Raw genomic sequence first — 13445 nt, forward strand, 5'->3', positions numbered from 1 at the left:
TCGTTTCTGCCAAAGATACTAAACCCTAGGACGTGCAAGCCCTTATATACTAATTTAGAGTTACAAAAGATTACAAAAGCCCAAGCCCATTAAAGTGCCGCTCAGCGGTAAATACCGCTCAGCGGTGGTTGCACGTCTTCTTTCTTCCCCTCAGCGGCCATTTTGCCCCTCAGCGGTTCCAACGTGACTCCTTGAGTGCCGCTCAGCGGTAAATTACCGCTGAGCGGTGCCTTCGTCTTCTCTTTTTGCACTCTTTCTTGTCTTTTCTAATGTCACTTCTCTCCTTCTTCACTCTTTTCACTAAATTCACCTTAAAACCTGCACAAAAACACTCAAATCAAGCATAAACCTGTCCAGCTCTCTTATTTCTGAAAATATAGATAAAAGCATTGATTTCAAGCTAGTTTCTAAGTCTAAAGGTTGCTTTTAATATCAATTTTAAGCATGAAAATAACAGTTTTTCAACTGTTATCACAACCCCAAACTTAGAACTTTGCTTGTCCTCAAGCAAACAAAATGTAACTCCATCTCCAACCAATTCATATGATGGTTCACTCATTCAAAAATTCTCTTTTCAAGATAAATAACAACTTTACTCAAACTTATGACCAAGAGTTCAATCAAGATGTGCACATGCTTTAGTGTTCACAAAGTCATTTAAGTTCCAACAAATGCTATTTTTCATGAATGATCAATCAATTAAGCATGGATGTTCATGTGCTTATGGAATATTTCCTCACTAGATAGAGTGTTTCACTCATCACACAAGTGTATAAGAGGTAAAGTATTTCACTCATTCACTCCACTATCACAATGTCACATGAATCAACTTTGCCTTTCATTTTACCATAATCAAAACAATCACAAGCATGCATCATCAAAAGGACTTTTCACTGGCTTATAATGTGGCTGGGCTAACAAGAAAATTGGTTTTTCTGGATCACAAAATCCTTGAGTTAAGAGAATCATCACAACACAATTTTTCTTATTCATTCCCAACTTTCTTTTGCCTTTGCTTTTGCACTGAGCTTTACTTCTTTTTCTTCTTTCTTTTTTCTTTGCATATTCTTACTTTTTAGCTCTTAGCTCAATGCTTTTCATATTTTCCCAACAACCCCAAACTTGAACATTTATCAATATCATACAAGACCTTCTTCTTAACTCAAGGTAAAGATTTTCAATCAAAGGTTTCAAGTGTATGTTCAAGGCTAAAGGTTCAAAGGATAGAACACAACATGTTCTCTTTTGATAGGCTAACTTTATGAATTTGGCCAATAAAAAGGGTTTCAACAAAACGGCCTTGATCATATGATGCAAAACAAGCAATTAATTCAATCATAGAAAACCTGGGCAAAATCATTCATGCTTTCAAAGTAATAGCATTCAACAATAACAACTCTGGAGCTCAAAACCTCACATATAAGCTCATTCACATTTGACATATAACATCCTGCTTAGAATCATAATCACAATCATAAACCCTTGCATTTGTTCACAATGCTTGTGAACCACCTGTATAAGCATATAATGTGCACATTCTCAACATCAATCAATATCAAAGCATCATCAGGCATTACTTATCAAACAACAATCATAAGCAAACCATCATAACAGACAAAATTTCCAATTGAGTACATCAAACCCTATTCTACAAACATAAGTGATTGATAAAACAAATCCTACTCTAGTGCTTTGAAAAACTCAGCCCCATCAATGATGCTCTCTCCCAACCCCAAACTTAGATGGAAAACTAGTGAGCAAGTGAGTGAAAGGAAGATTTTCTCAAGAGGGGTGAGGAAAAAGTTGTAGAAAACCTTGGAAAAGTATGTAGGAGTGTGTGCATAGAAGAATCTAAAAAGAGAGGCCAAGGCGCAGCTTAGGGTATAAAAATACCCCAAATGGGCTCAGGTTCCGCTGAGGGGCAACCCAATCCCCTTCTGCGATACTACCGCTCAGCGGTAGTTTGCCGCTCAGCGGCACTTGCGGGAAGTGCTCTCCTTCTTAGCTTGACCTAGATGCATCCTAAACATACCCCTTATTGGCTCCCTGCAATAAAATTCTCAAATCACTCATGCACAACCCTATTATGCAACTAAAGCAGGATCAAAACAAAAATTATACAGAAAAATTAATCAACTGGGTTGCCTCCCAGGTAGCGCTTGTTTAACGTCACGAGCCTGACCCAAAATCCTCCAGCACCCTTCAGTAGATGCAAATCTTTCTTACCAACACCCATCAGTAGGTGTATACAAACATAGTATCCTTCAGTAGATGCTCTTCCGCCTAACATCCATCAGTAGATGCTATCTCCAACAAAATAGTTACAAAAATAATGTCCACAAATTAAAAATTACAAAACCAAAATAAAATCAAAAGTTCTTAAATCACTGGGTTGCCTCCCAGCAAACGCTCTTTTAACGTCATTAGCTTGACCCAATAAAGCTCATGTTCCTTCTTCTTTTTCTTCTTTCTACTGAACTTCTTCAGAAATTTGATTAAACCAGGAACCTGTTGCAGTGTTTCAATCATAGGAACTTTAATCTCCAATTTCTTGAAAATTTCCATAAAGCACTTGAATTTCTTTTCCTTCCCATGATTCTTCTTTAGATGAGGATGGGATTTTTTATATGATTTCTTCTTCTTTCCTCTCATCTTCTTTTTCTTCCTTTTTCTCTCTCTAAAATTTCTCTTTTTCCTTTCTTTCATTTTTTTCTTCCCTTTTCTTTTTCTTTTCAACTTCTTTATTTTCACACAAATCTTCTTTCTCTCTTCTCTCTCAACCACTTCTTTCTCTTTCTCTTCATCTTTATTTTTCTCACTCAACTCTTCTTTCTCTTTTCTCTCTACCTTTTCCTCCTCTCTCTCTAATTTTTCCTCATCAAGAATCTTGTCACTTTCGGTGATAATGATTTGCCCTTCCTCTTTAAGGTTAACTTCAGTATTAACCTCATCATTCAATCTCTGACTAATGCAACGAAAGTGCATCTCCATCCTTTTACATGATTCTTCAATGCTTTTCTGAGTAGAGTCGGAATTTTTCAAAAATCGTTGAAGGGTGTCCTCCAAACTTTCTGTTAGAGAAGGTTGTTGCTGCCATTGTTGTGGTGGCGGCCTATCAAATTCTTCGGCAGCTTGAATGTTTTTGTGATGACAATCAGGTATCTGTATGTACTGTTGAACTGCCTCCTCCAATGTTCTCCTTTTTCCCGATAGAGAGGGTTTTTTCTGCCTTTGTTGTGGTGGTAGATTCTTAAATTGTTCGACAGCTTGCCAAAATTGACCATCATCCATGCTTGAGTGAGATCCCGCCAGTGATTGAAATTACCTTAGTAGAATTGAGTGCCTATTAAATTCTTGTTCGAATTGCATCTTGCAAACATTAGGCACAAAACTCTAGAAAATATTTGTTAGCACAAAAAGATAGAAAAGAAGATATAGATTCAGAAGATAAAAAGATAAAAGATTTGGAAGATAGAATAAAATAAAATCTAACCTAATCTAAAAGATAAAATAAAATAAAATCTAAAAAAATAAAATAAAATCTCACCTAATCTAAAAGATAAAATAAAATCTAATCTAAAAAGATAAAATAAAATAAAATCTAACCTAATTAAATAAAATAAAATAAAATAAAAACAAATCAAATAAAAACCGAAAAATAAAATAAAATAAAATAAAATAAAAACAAATCAAATAAAAACTGAAAAATAAAAACAGAAAATAAAAACAGAAATTCAACAGTAAAGTCAAAGATAATCAATAATCACACAAATTAACCAGTTAAACCACGAGTCCCCGGCAACGGCGCCAAAAACTTGATGGACAAATTTGTAAGCACCAAAATATGATGTCACAAACTTGTTTCACAATCGGCAAGTATGACCGAATCGTTCAAGTAATAAACTTGGTAAGACCAAGTATCGTTCTTCCCAAAGGACTCACGGCCTAGTTTAGTTATGTGATTTGTTGATTAGCTAAGACTTAAGGACGAAATAATTGGATTTTATATGCAAGACGAAAAATAAACATGTATGCATGAATTGATCAATGGCAAAGACAAAAGATAAACACTTTCAGTGAAATATATGAATGAATATGTTGTTGGGGGTCAATTTCATCTCATCCACTCTCATACATTTTAAGAATTCAACATTCAAATCATCATTGTTAATGCCACTCTCTAAAGTACCATTCTAGATGGCTTCTCCCTAATCAAATAGTTCATACAATTCCTAGCATTCCTAATGATTAGTTCATAAGCGCAGGAGCTTAACGACAACCAATATAATATTGTCAGTATAATATTGGGAGAAATTCCCCGGATCTAGACTTCCCCGTACGTGTCCGTATCGACAAAACCAATAATCATGCAATAGAATGAGTTAAACAATGCAAGCATTAAGCAAAGAGGAAAAACCCTAACTAATGATGAAAGAAAGCATAAGTCTTAATCAAAAGATGTAAGCACAAATTCCATATACGAGAGCTTCAAGAGATTACATTGATTCCCCAACAAACATACAAGGTTTAGTTCACCATATTCATGGTGAACCTAGATGAACAATAATGAAAGAATGAAAGAATAAACCCTAGAAAGGTGAAGAGGTAGCCTGAGCATCCAAGATCCTCCTTCAAAGGGGTGGAAGAGAGAGTGTTTGCTTCGTTTCTGCCAAAGATACTAAACCCTAGGACGTGCAAGCCCTTATATACTAATTTAGAGTTACAAAAGATTACAAAAGCCCAAGCCCATTAAAGTGCCGCTCAGCGGTAAATACCGCTCAGCGGTGGTTGCGCGTCTTCTTTCTTCCCCTCAGCGGCCATTTTGCCCCTCAGCGGTTCCAACGTGACTCCTTGAGTGCCGCTCAGCGGTAAATTACCGCTGAGCGGTGCCTTCGTCTTCTCTTTTTGCACTCTTTCTTGTCTTTTCTAATGTCACTTCTCTCCTTCTTCACTCTTTTCACTAAATTCACCTTAAAACCTGCACAAAAACACTCAAATCAAGCATAAACCTGTCCAGCTCTCTTATTTCTGAAAATATAGATAAAAGCATTGATTTCAAGCTAGTTTCTAAGTCTAAAGGTTGCTTTTAATATCAATTTTAAGCATGAAAATAACAGTTTTTCAACTGTTATCAACATGTAAAAATACCATGTTACTATAATATTTTATTCCTACACATAAGGAGCTAAAGAAAAATATCTAAATAAAAATATTTGTAAATAAAAAACTAAAATAAGATATATGTGTATTCAATATTTAGTAAAAAGCTACAGCTCAACCCATCAAATATCTTCATCTTATTAATACATTTATTCACATCTACACCCATTAAATTTAGTTTGATATATCTATCTCAGGTCTATCTTCACATAAACAAATATATTTTACTTTATCTATTTGTGAACATTTTTATACATACCCATATGTTCATAGTACACTTTTATGATTCCTATATACTTGAGTCTTGTTGGTGAAGTTAAGCATAATACTTTCCTCTCATTTGAGTCGTACTGCGTGTACATAACTTTTCTTAACAAAAAGTCTTCATCTTAAAACTACTGGGCAAAATCAGAGCATCACTTCAATATAGCCTACTTTAAAGAAAAGGACTGATCATATGACAAATACCATAATAAAGGTGAAAAGATCGATACCAAGCCTTATATTTGGTTAAAGCCAAAACAAAAACGAAAAAGCCATTAGTATCTTTTTGGTTTTGTTTTTGCTCAAACTTGTGCTTTAATATATATGCATCGTGGTTGCCATGCTAGAAATTTTCTTCAATACCAAGTCATCGCTTTCTACAAGGAGTGGTAAAATTTTTGGGTTTTCTATATAAACAGAACTATAATATTCTTAACTTTTAACGAATAAATAAGTTACATTATATAAGCAGAATTTTAATAGGATTATATATGTTGAATAGGAAAATAGAAAATTATATATCATAAAGGCACACTATAGAAAATTTTATAAGCTGGAAAGTGGTAATGGTATATATAACAGATAACTAACTCAATATATAATTTAATAAATAGTATGATAAATTAAAAAAAAAAATAGTTTGAATGGAATAATTTCTCTAGAACAAATAGAAAATTCACTAGAAAGCATACACGTGAATAGAAGTGGGGGATTTGGTGTTATAAAAGAAGGTTTGAGTTCCTCTTATAGTATCATACACCTCGTTAGCTCCCATTTCAAGTCTATCATCATCCAGCAGAATGAGTACAATTGGTGAGTCCAATTCATAGAATGTAGATGAAAACATTCACAAACTATATAGTTTTAATGTTTCCAAATTCTGCATGATATTATTATAGGTTATTATGTTTGATACTAAATTTTGTTTATGATAATTATTGGAAATCCCACGTGGACTAGAAATAAGGTCATTTATAAGTGGGTGCAAATCTCACCGAGAAATCTCCACATTATAATTTTTCTATTTTTCCTCTATATTTGATCAATTTACATATTTTCTAAATATTCATACTCAGTCTATTTTCCTGATTTAAATCTGTAATGTAAACATTGATGTGATTCTGATTCCACTCTCACCAAGATCTACACTCTCTGTATATCTAGAATCACCACCGAGACTAGTTTCTCAAGAATTAGCGTCAAGATTGATTTCTCAAGAATCATCAACTATAATTGAAGGAACAGAAGAAGTTACAACTGGGGATGAGATATCACTGTTCCGAGGGTGCGTATTGGAAGGAAGATGGGAGTTCGTCATTCCTGCATACAGAAACGAGAGTGAGTTTCACAAAATCAGAATCAACGAAAGCAGAGGCACTGCACTGCATGTTGCAGTGAATGATGGGAAAGTGGAGCTTGTTAAAACTCTCGTTGGAGCAATATTGAATCACGAAGGGAGGGAAGTGGTGAGGGATGACAGTGCACTGAGATCAACGAATGAGAGAGGTGACACTCCTTTGCACCTTGCAGCCTCAAGAGGGTTCATTGGCATGTGCATGTGCATCATTGGTGAAAATGGTGAAAGGAAGGATTTGATTAGGGTTAGGAACAACAGGGGTGAAACACCTCTTTTCAGGGCTGTTCTCACATGCCAAACAAAGACCTTTTTGTACCTTTACAATGTTTCCAAAGATATAGATGTTCCTCTTAGGAACTCTGATGGAGACACCATCCTTCACCATGCCATTTGGAGAGAATTCTTGGGTAAGCAATCTTCTCTAATAATATTATTGATGTTGGAGTGATCAAGCATACTTGAGTGTTATAGTGAACGAGATCGAATTTCTTACCTTTAGGTTTGTTAATAATGTCTGATTGTCAGACTTGTCTGTTGAGTTGCTGTTAGTATTATCATAACTAAAAACAAGTTTATTATATTTAGGTTTTTTTTAATGATGTTGAGTTGATACGTAGGATTAAACAAGATGAGTTGTGTTGAGTTGATATGTAGATTCTAATGGTTGTTAATGATTTGTATGTGTGATTGGTAGATTTGGCTATTATAATAATTCATTGTTATCCTGAACTTGCGAAAACGCGAAACAAAGATGGAGCCACACCTCTCAAAGTTCTTGCTTCTAAACCTTCAGCTTTCAAGAGTGGAAGAAATCTCCCATGGTGGAAGAAAATTCTATATTATGGTAAGAAGTGCTGTGTGGTGATTAAGCTCATAATTAAGGTTTTTAACTAATAATTATACTTTTATATATCTTTTATACATTCTAATTAAATACATATCCTTTCAACATGGCTAGCCTAGTTGGGATTTTATATTATAACAGAAAAAAATGTTGCATATTTTATTTCAAACTATTAATTAATATGGTCTATTTTTGAAAATTAAGCAACTCTATATATTAATTAATGTTACAAATTTTTATCCTCAATTTTTTATATCTATCACATTTTTTTAAAAAATTTAATTTTTCTTAATGTAATAAAATCATTGAATTCAATTTCAAATTCTAAAAATCAGTCCTAAAATTTATCCTCTTTTCTAATCTTCACCTTGTAATTATTACACTTTTTATTGTGTTTTTTATTCAATTTCATATTTATAAAATTTTAAAATGATTTCATATATCAATTTCATCATTAATTAACTTAAATAGCGATTTTGATTTTTTTTAAATGATTTATATATAAAGGCTTATGAAAACTAAATTTGCAATTATTTTGAAAGTAAATATACTTAATTATGCAAAAAAAAAACTTAGATAGTAGAAAACATATGCATCTTAATGTAAACCATAACAAATCAAAGATTTAATTAAGAATAAAAAACAAAAACCCTATAAAACTTATATTTTGGAAGACTGAAATAACATTTAATTGATTTGTTATTTATGTTAAACCCACATCAAGACACACTTATAATACTTTTTCTATTATGTTTCATGTCAAAGGTATTCTTGTAGAACCTCTAGATGTTGAGAAAGCTATAAAATTCTACATGGAGAAAGTTGAAGTTGAGGACCATGAACACAAAGGTAACTTCGGATTAATATCTAAATGTTATAATACTCTCTTTAATTAACTCTCACTAATTAACGCATGGAAGTGAAATTAAACGTTATTTTCAATTTTCCCCACTTTTATGATCTTACGAGTATTAGTTACCTCTTTATTTTAAACTACATATATTCATACATGAATAATAAAAATAATTAATCAGTTCCTTAATTTCCCATTTTATCGGTATTTAATTTTCTCTGTTATTGTACTTTTAATTTTTATTTATGCATTTGGTTAACTATATTATTTTCTTCTGTATGAACAGGTTCTGAAAATCAATTCAATTATAATTTTTAAATAATTGTAATACACGATAAGTTCCACATACAAGTTAGAATAAAAAATTAGCATCACTGTAGATTATATGTAATGAAGAGAGATAATTATATTCCTATTACTGTCTGGTAATTAACGTTGACTAAGAAATAACTTCTTTTTTTTATCATATAGAAGTATATTATATATATACAAATCTTAGTATCGTAGTTCTCTTATTCAGTGAACCATATTACACAGAAGCAGCCTCTGATAGGGATCAAATCTCTTATATAAGACCCTCTAACTAAATCTTTCTGTCTCTGAGAGATCAATCTCTTTCACCTTCATTTTTTCAATCACCTCTTTCAACATTATTTTGGTTATCTTCTATACCTCCAACACTGCCGGAAAAAATATTCATCCAGTTATTTTCTCTTGACATATATTTTGTAATTCATATTGATAGAAAACAATCTAATTTGAAAATAATATTTATTTGTATTTGTTCTAGTCAAAAGTATAGAATATGATTAGTTAAAACACTTTTATTTCCCTCTTTTCCCGAGTTCCCTTTATTTCCTGCTCCAGTGACCTCCATAATTCTTGCCAGCCTTCAAAATCTAAATCCAGAAGAAGGTAATTATAAAAGAGCATGCACAAGAGAGAAAAGAAAAAAACTATGGATAATTTCAAATTCTTAGTCATTTTAGATATTATTTGGAATTATCTAATTATTACTATGATAAGATTATTCTCATAATAACTTTCTAATTTTTTTATTTATTTTTCTTTCTAAACAATGTATTTTTATGATAAATATTTTAAATTTCTTATAAAAATAAATTATCGGTGCCTTTTAGAAATACAAAGTTAATGGATTTTCGACTCTATTCTTTACATAGAGACTATAAGTAAAAGAGTCAACATACATAATCACTTCAACTTAAATTACATGTATTTAATTTTAGTATAAGATTCAGGTATTTCAGTGAGAATACAGTTGGAAAATGAAGCCAAGAAAGCACAGATTTTCATGGAACGAAAGTATGCCACATCTGTTCGATTTGTAAAGAGTGCTGTTCGATTTGCCTTCAAAATTCTCAGTCTTTCAGGATTGGGTGTCACTGCACAAGGTACATTATTCTCAATCATTTTTGTGTGTCTTTATGTCTTTATGATCATATTACCTCACTTTGTTTAAATTGAGATAATATTCTCCTTGCATGAACATAACTTTGAAGACTTGAAAGCAATAAAGAAGACAAGGCAGAAACACAAATGGGGTCGTCAGCTCTTGAATATTTTTATGCAGAGACCTCATGAGTCGTACATGGGAATTGGTGGGGGTCCACCATTCATCACATTTGACAGAGGAGACAGGAATTCGGTTCAAATTACCCAACAACAGTTGCAAAGTAATAAGTCACAAGAAAATAGAACTATTTAATATTAGTCAAAAGTTAATTTTGCTTATCCATGTTCGTTATTTAAATATTTGGTCCATCTCTCTCTTTCTCTGTATACATGCAGTGGTGGGTGCAGCTAGCTCAGGGCAGAATCAACAAGAGAATACTAGAACAGAATCTGCAGCAAAAAATGAGGAAAAGGAAACAACATTTGTGTCGGTGGCGAAAGCTGACATAGTCGACCTTGTGAACGAGCTTCGAAACAAAGTACCAAGTGCCCCACATGACCGTACCACCCCTGAGAAGGACAACCTGCTGGTTGTGGCAATGAAGAACTACAAAAACAAACTTGGAGAACACCACGTTGACAAGAAGGAGACTGCCTTTTTGACTGCTGCAAAAAACGGCATTGTGGAAATTGTGTTTGAACTTCAATCCAAAATACCCAGTGCTGCGCATGAAACCAACTCCAACAACGAAAACGTGTTGCTTGTGGCAGTGAAGAACAGACAGACCAATGTTGTTGAGGTGTTGAGGAAGTTTTTGGATAAGGAACTGTTCGATAGCTTAATTTTGGAAGTGGATAACAGGGACAACACTGTCTTGCATTTGGCTGCAGGCACCATTGCCAACACTGAAAGAACTTGGCAGATTGTTGGTGCCGCCATGCAAATGATGTGGGATATCAAGTGGTATCAGGTATGCGCATGTTTTGATCTTCATAATATTATCCAGGCCAATCCTTGCACATTCAGCACACACCTATGTATACATACATTGCATGATCATGCATGCATGCATGCATTGATGCAGTACGTGAGAGCCCTGGTGCCAGAACATTTCACATTCAGAACGAACAAGGACGACAAAACCGGTGGGGAGATCTTCAAGCAGAAGCACAAAGACCTGGTGAAGGAGAGCTCCGAGTGGCTGAAGGAAACCTCCAACTCCTGCTCGGTGGTGGCTGCCCTAATCGCTGGCGTCTCTTTTGCCACCTCGAGCTCCGTGCCTGGCGGCACCGACAAGGGAAAGCCGGAGCTGGAAGGGCAGCCGGCTTTCGACGCGTTCGCCATCGCGTCCCTGATCGGGCTCTGCTTCTCAGTGACCGCCCTGATCATGTTCCTGGCGATCCTGACCTCCCGGAAACAGGCGCAGGACTTCCGGAAGAGCTTGCCATTGAAGCTCCTGTTCGGCCTGAGCTCTCTCTTTGTCTCCATTGCTTCCATGCTGGTTTCCTTCTGCGCTGCGCATTTCTTCGTGCTGAAGGACAAGTACAAGAACATCTTGTTCCCTGTCTACATTGCCACTTGTTTGCCTGTCACTTTCTATGCAGTGGTGCAGTTTCCTCTCTATGCTGATCTGCTTAAAGCCATTTTCAAGAAGGTCCCACAACCAAGTATTACCAGCAGCCAATTTTAGAGGACTTTTTCTTCACTCCGGATTTTCCATTTGGTGTATCCTCTGTTATGCTTTTATAATAAAGTGATTTTGATATAATAACTTCTTTTAATATATTTAAAATATATTTTGAAGGCAGAAAATATAAACAACATACAAAAACTCATCAATAACTAAAATTTGTTTTTCTTTTAACACTCCTTATGATCATCAGACGATCTGCACGCTTGATCATTAAACGATCTTCATGCTTAGTTTAAACAATCTTACGGTCTTGCTTCTATTTCTCTGTTTTTTTTTTCTCTTCCTCCCTTTTTATATGTATGCTCGTCGATTGCGCTTTTACTTCTGTACACTTTCAACATATTTAAAGTCAGATTTTTGGTTTCTTAGTGATGTGCTTTCTCTATTTTCTTTTCTTCTTATTTACGTGTGATGGAATCAAAACACTTTGGAAATGGATGAACTCGAATAGAAGGTCGAGATGAAATGGTTCATGGTAAAGATCAAGACACATCGATTCATATCAAAGGTCAAAACAAATCAGTATGGACCAAAAGTCGAAATAACCTGATCTAGACCGAAGGTTGAGATGGACAATCCTAAACCAAAGGTCGAGATGATTGAGAGGAGCTGAAAGTCAAGATAGATCGGATTAAGCCGAAGGTCGATATTGATTAACCAGGGTTATAGGTCAAACCCAACTCAAACATTGAGAGATGTTGGCACGACACGAAGGATGAGATGGGTCAGTTAGGACAAAGGTTGAGACAGGAAAACATAAACATAAGGTCGAGATAGACCAAACTGGATTGAACGTCAACACTGAGTAGTTTGAGCTGAAGGTCAAAACAAGTTGGCCTAAGCTGAAGGTCATGATGGGCCAAAAGAGGTCGAAGCTAAAGGTTGAGACTGGTCACAGTAAGTCGAAGGCTAAGATGAACTGACTTGTACCGAAGGTCGCAAACTGGCTAACCTGAGTCAAAGGTCGAGATTAGTTAGTTGAGACCGAAGGTTGAGGTAGGCCGGTCGTGCCGAAAGTTAACACAGACTGACCTGTCCTGAAGATCGAAATACACCGTCATAGATCAAAGGTTGAGATCGACCAGCTTGAGCTAAATGTTGTTATAGACCAGTCTAAGGCAAAGGTTAAAACGGATTGACCCAGGCTAAAGCTCATGATGGGTTAACCCATATCAAAAGTTGAAACGAATTAGCACAGGAAGGAGGTAAAGACAGGTTTTCGAAGGTCGAGGTAGGCAAACCTATTTGAAGGTTAAGATAGACCAAACAAACCAACCCAGGTCAAAGGTGGAGACATGTCATCTTAGGGTGAAGGTAGAGATAAACCAAAGGTGGAGATATGGAGAATTAGGCCAAAGGTGATGACGGGTCGGCCTAAGTCAAAGTGGAAACGGGTGGTCTAGACTATAAGTCGAGATTGGTCAGCGAAGGACAAATGTCGAGAATGTTGACCCAGGCTGATGGTTGAGACAACCACACCCAAAGTTCTAGACATGTTTTCCTACGAAAAAGGTGGTGATGGGAAGGATTGGGCCGATAGTCCAATAAGATATTTAAAAAAATTAATATTCTTTCATGTTTAAAGAAACCTTATGGACTTTTTGTGACTAGTTTGGTCATATAGGATTTTTCAATCACTAGTGCAAAAAAGGCTTTCAAAATCGTCCAATATGCTTCGATTTTATGAAAAACGAAGTTTTTCAAAACGCGGTGACATTTTTAAAATTTTTTACACAACTATAAGGTTCGATTATAAAATAACTTAAGTATATACTCGTATATTTTTTGTTCTTTAAAGAACCTTGTCCAATCATGCTTCCGTGAGTTTCAATTTGTTTTTCTCCACCAAAATTGCTACCT

General features: G+C 34.9%; 1 protein-coding gene across 1 annotated transcript; it reads left to right on the top strand.

The window, feature by feature from the left end:
- The first annotated feature begins 6224 nt into the window (after nucleotides 1-6224).
- LOC148192583 (uncharacterized) lies at nucleotides 6225-11587 on the top strand. The gene is made up of 7 exons (XM_088099592.1): nucleotides 6225-6237; nucleotides 6589-7188; nucleotides 7476-7625; nucleotides 8391-8474; nucleotides 9738-9890; nucleotides 9999-10172; nucleotides 10288-11587. The coding sequence occupies exons 1-7, from the start codon at nucleotides 6225-6227 to the stop codon at nucleotides 11580-11582; spliced, it is 2469 nt and encodes an 822-aa protein (XP_087955718.1). The 3' UTR covers nucleotides 11583-11587.
- The last annotated feature ends 1858 nt before the right edge of the window (nucleotides 11588-13445 follow it).

The sequence above is a fragment of the Vigna umbellata genome, chromosome 9, assembly GCF_029865625.1.
Source record: "Vigna umbellata cultivar VRB3 chromosome 9, Vumbellata_1.0, whole genome shotgun sequence".
NCBI classification, from domain to species: Eukaryota; Viridiplantae; Streptophyta; class Magnoliopsida; order Fabales; family Fabaceae; genus Vigna; species Vigna umbellata.

Bases quoted from the DNA above. Each gene is read 5' to 3' on its own strand.
- LOC148192583 (XM_088099592.1), top strand. The intron at 9,891-9,998 runs GTACATTATTCT...ATAACTTTGAAG, and splicing joins ATTGGGTGTCACTGCACAAG to ACTTGAAAGCAATAAAGAAG. The intron at 10,173-10,287 runs GTAATAAGTCAC...GTATACATGCAG, and splicing joins TACCCAACAACAGTTGCAAA to TGGTGGGTGCAGCTAGCTCA.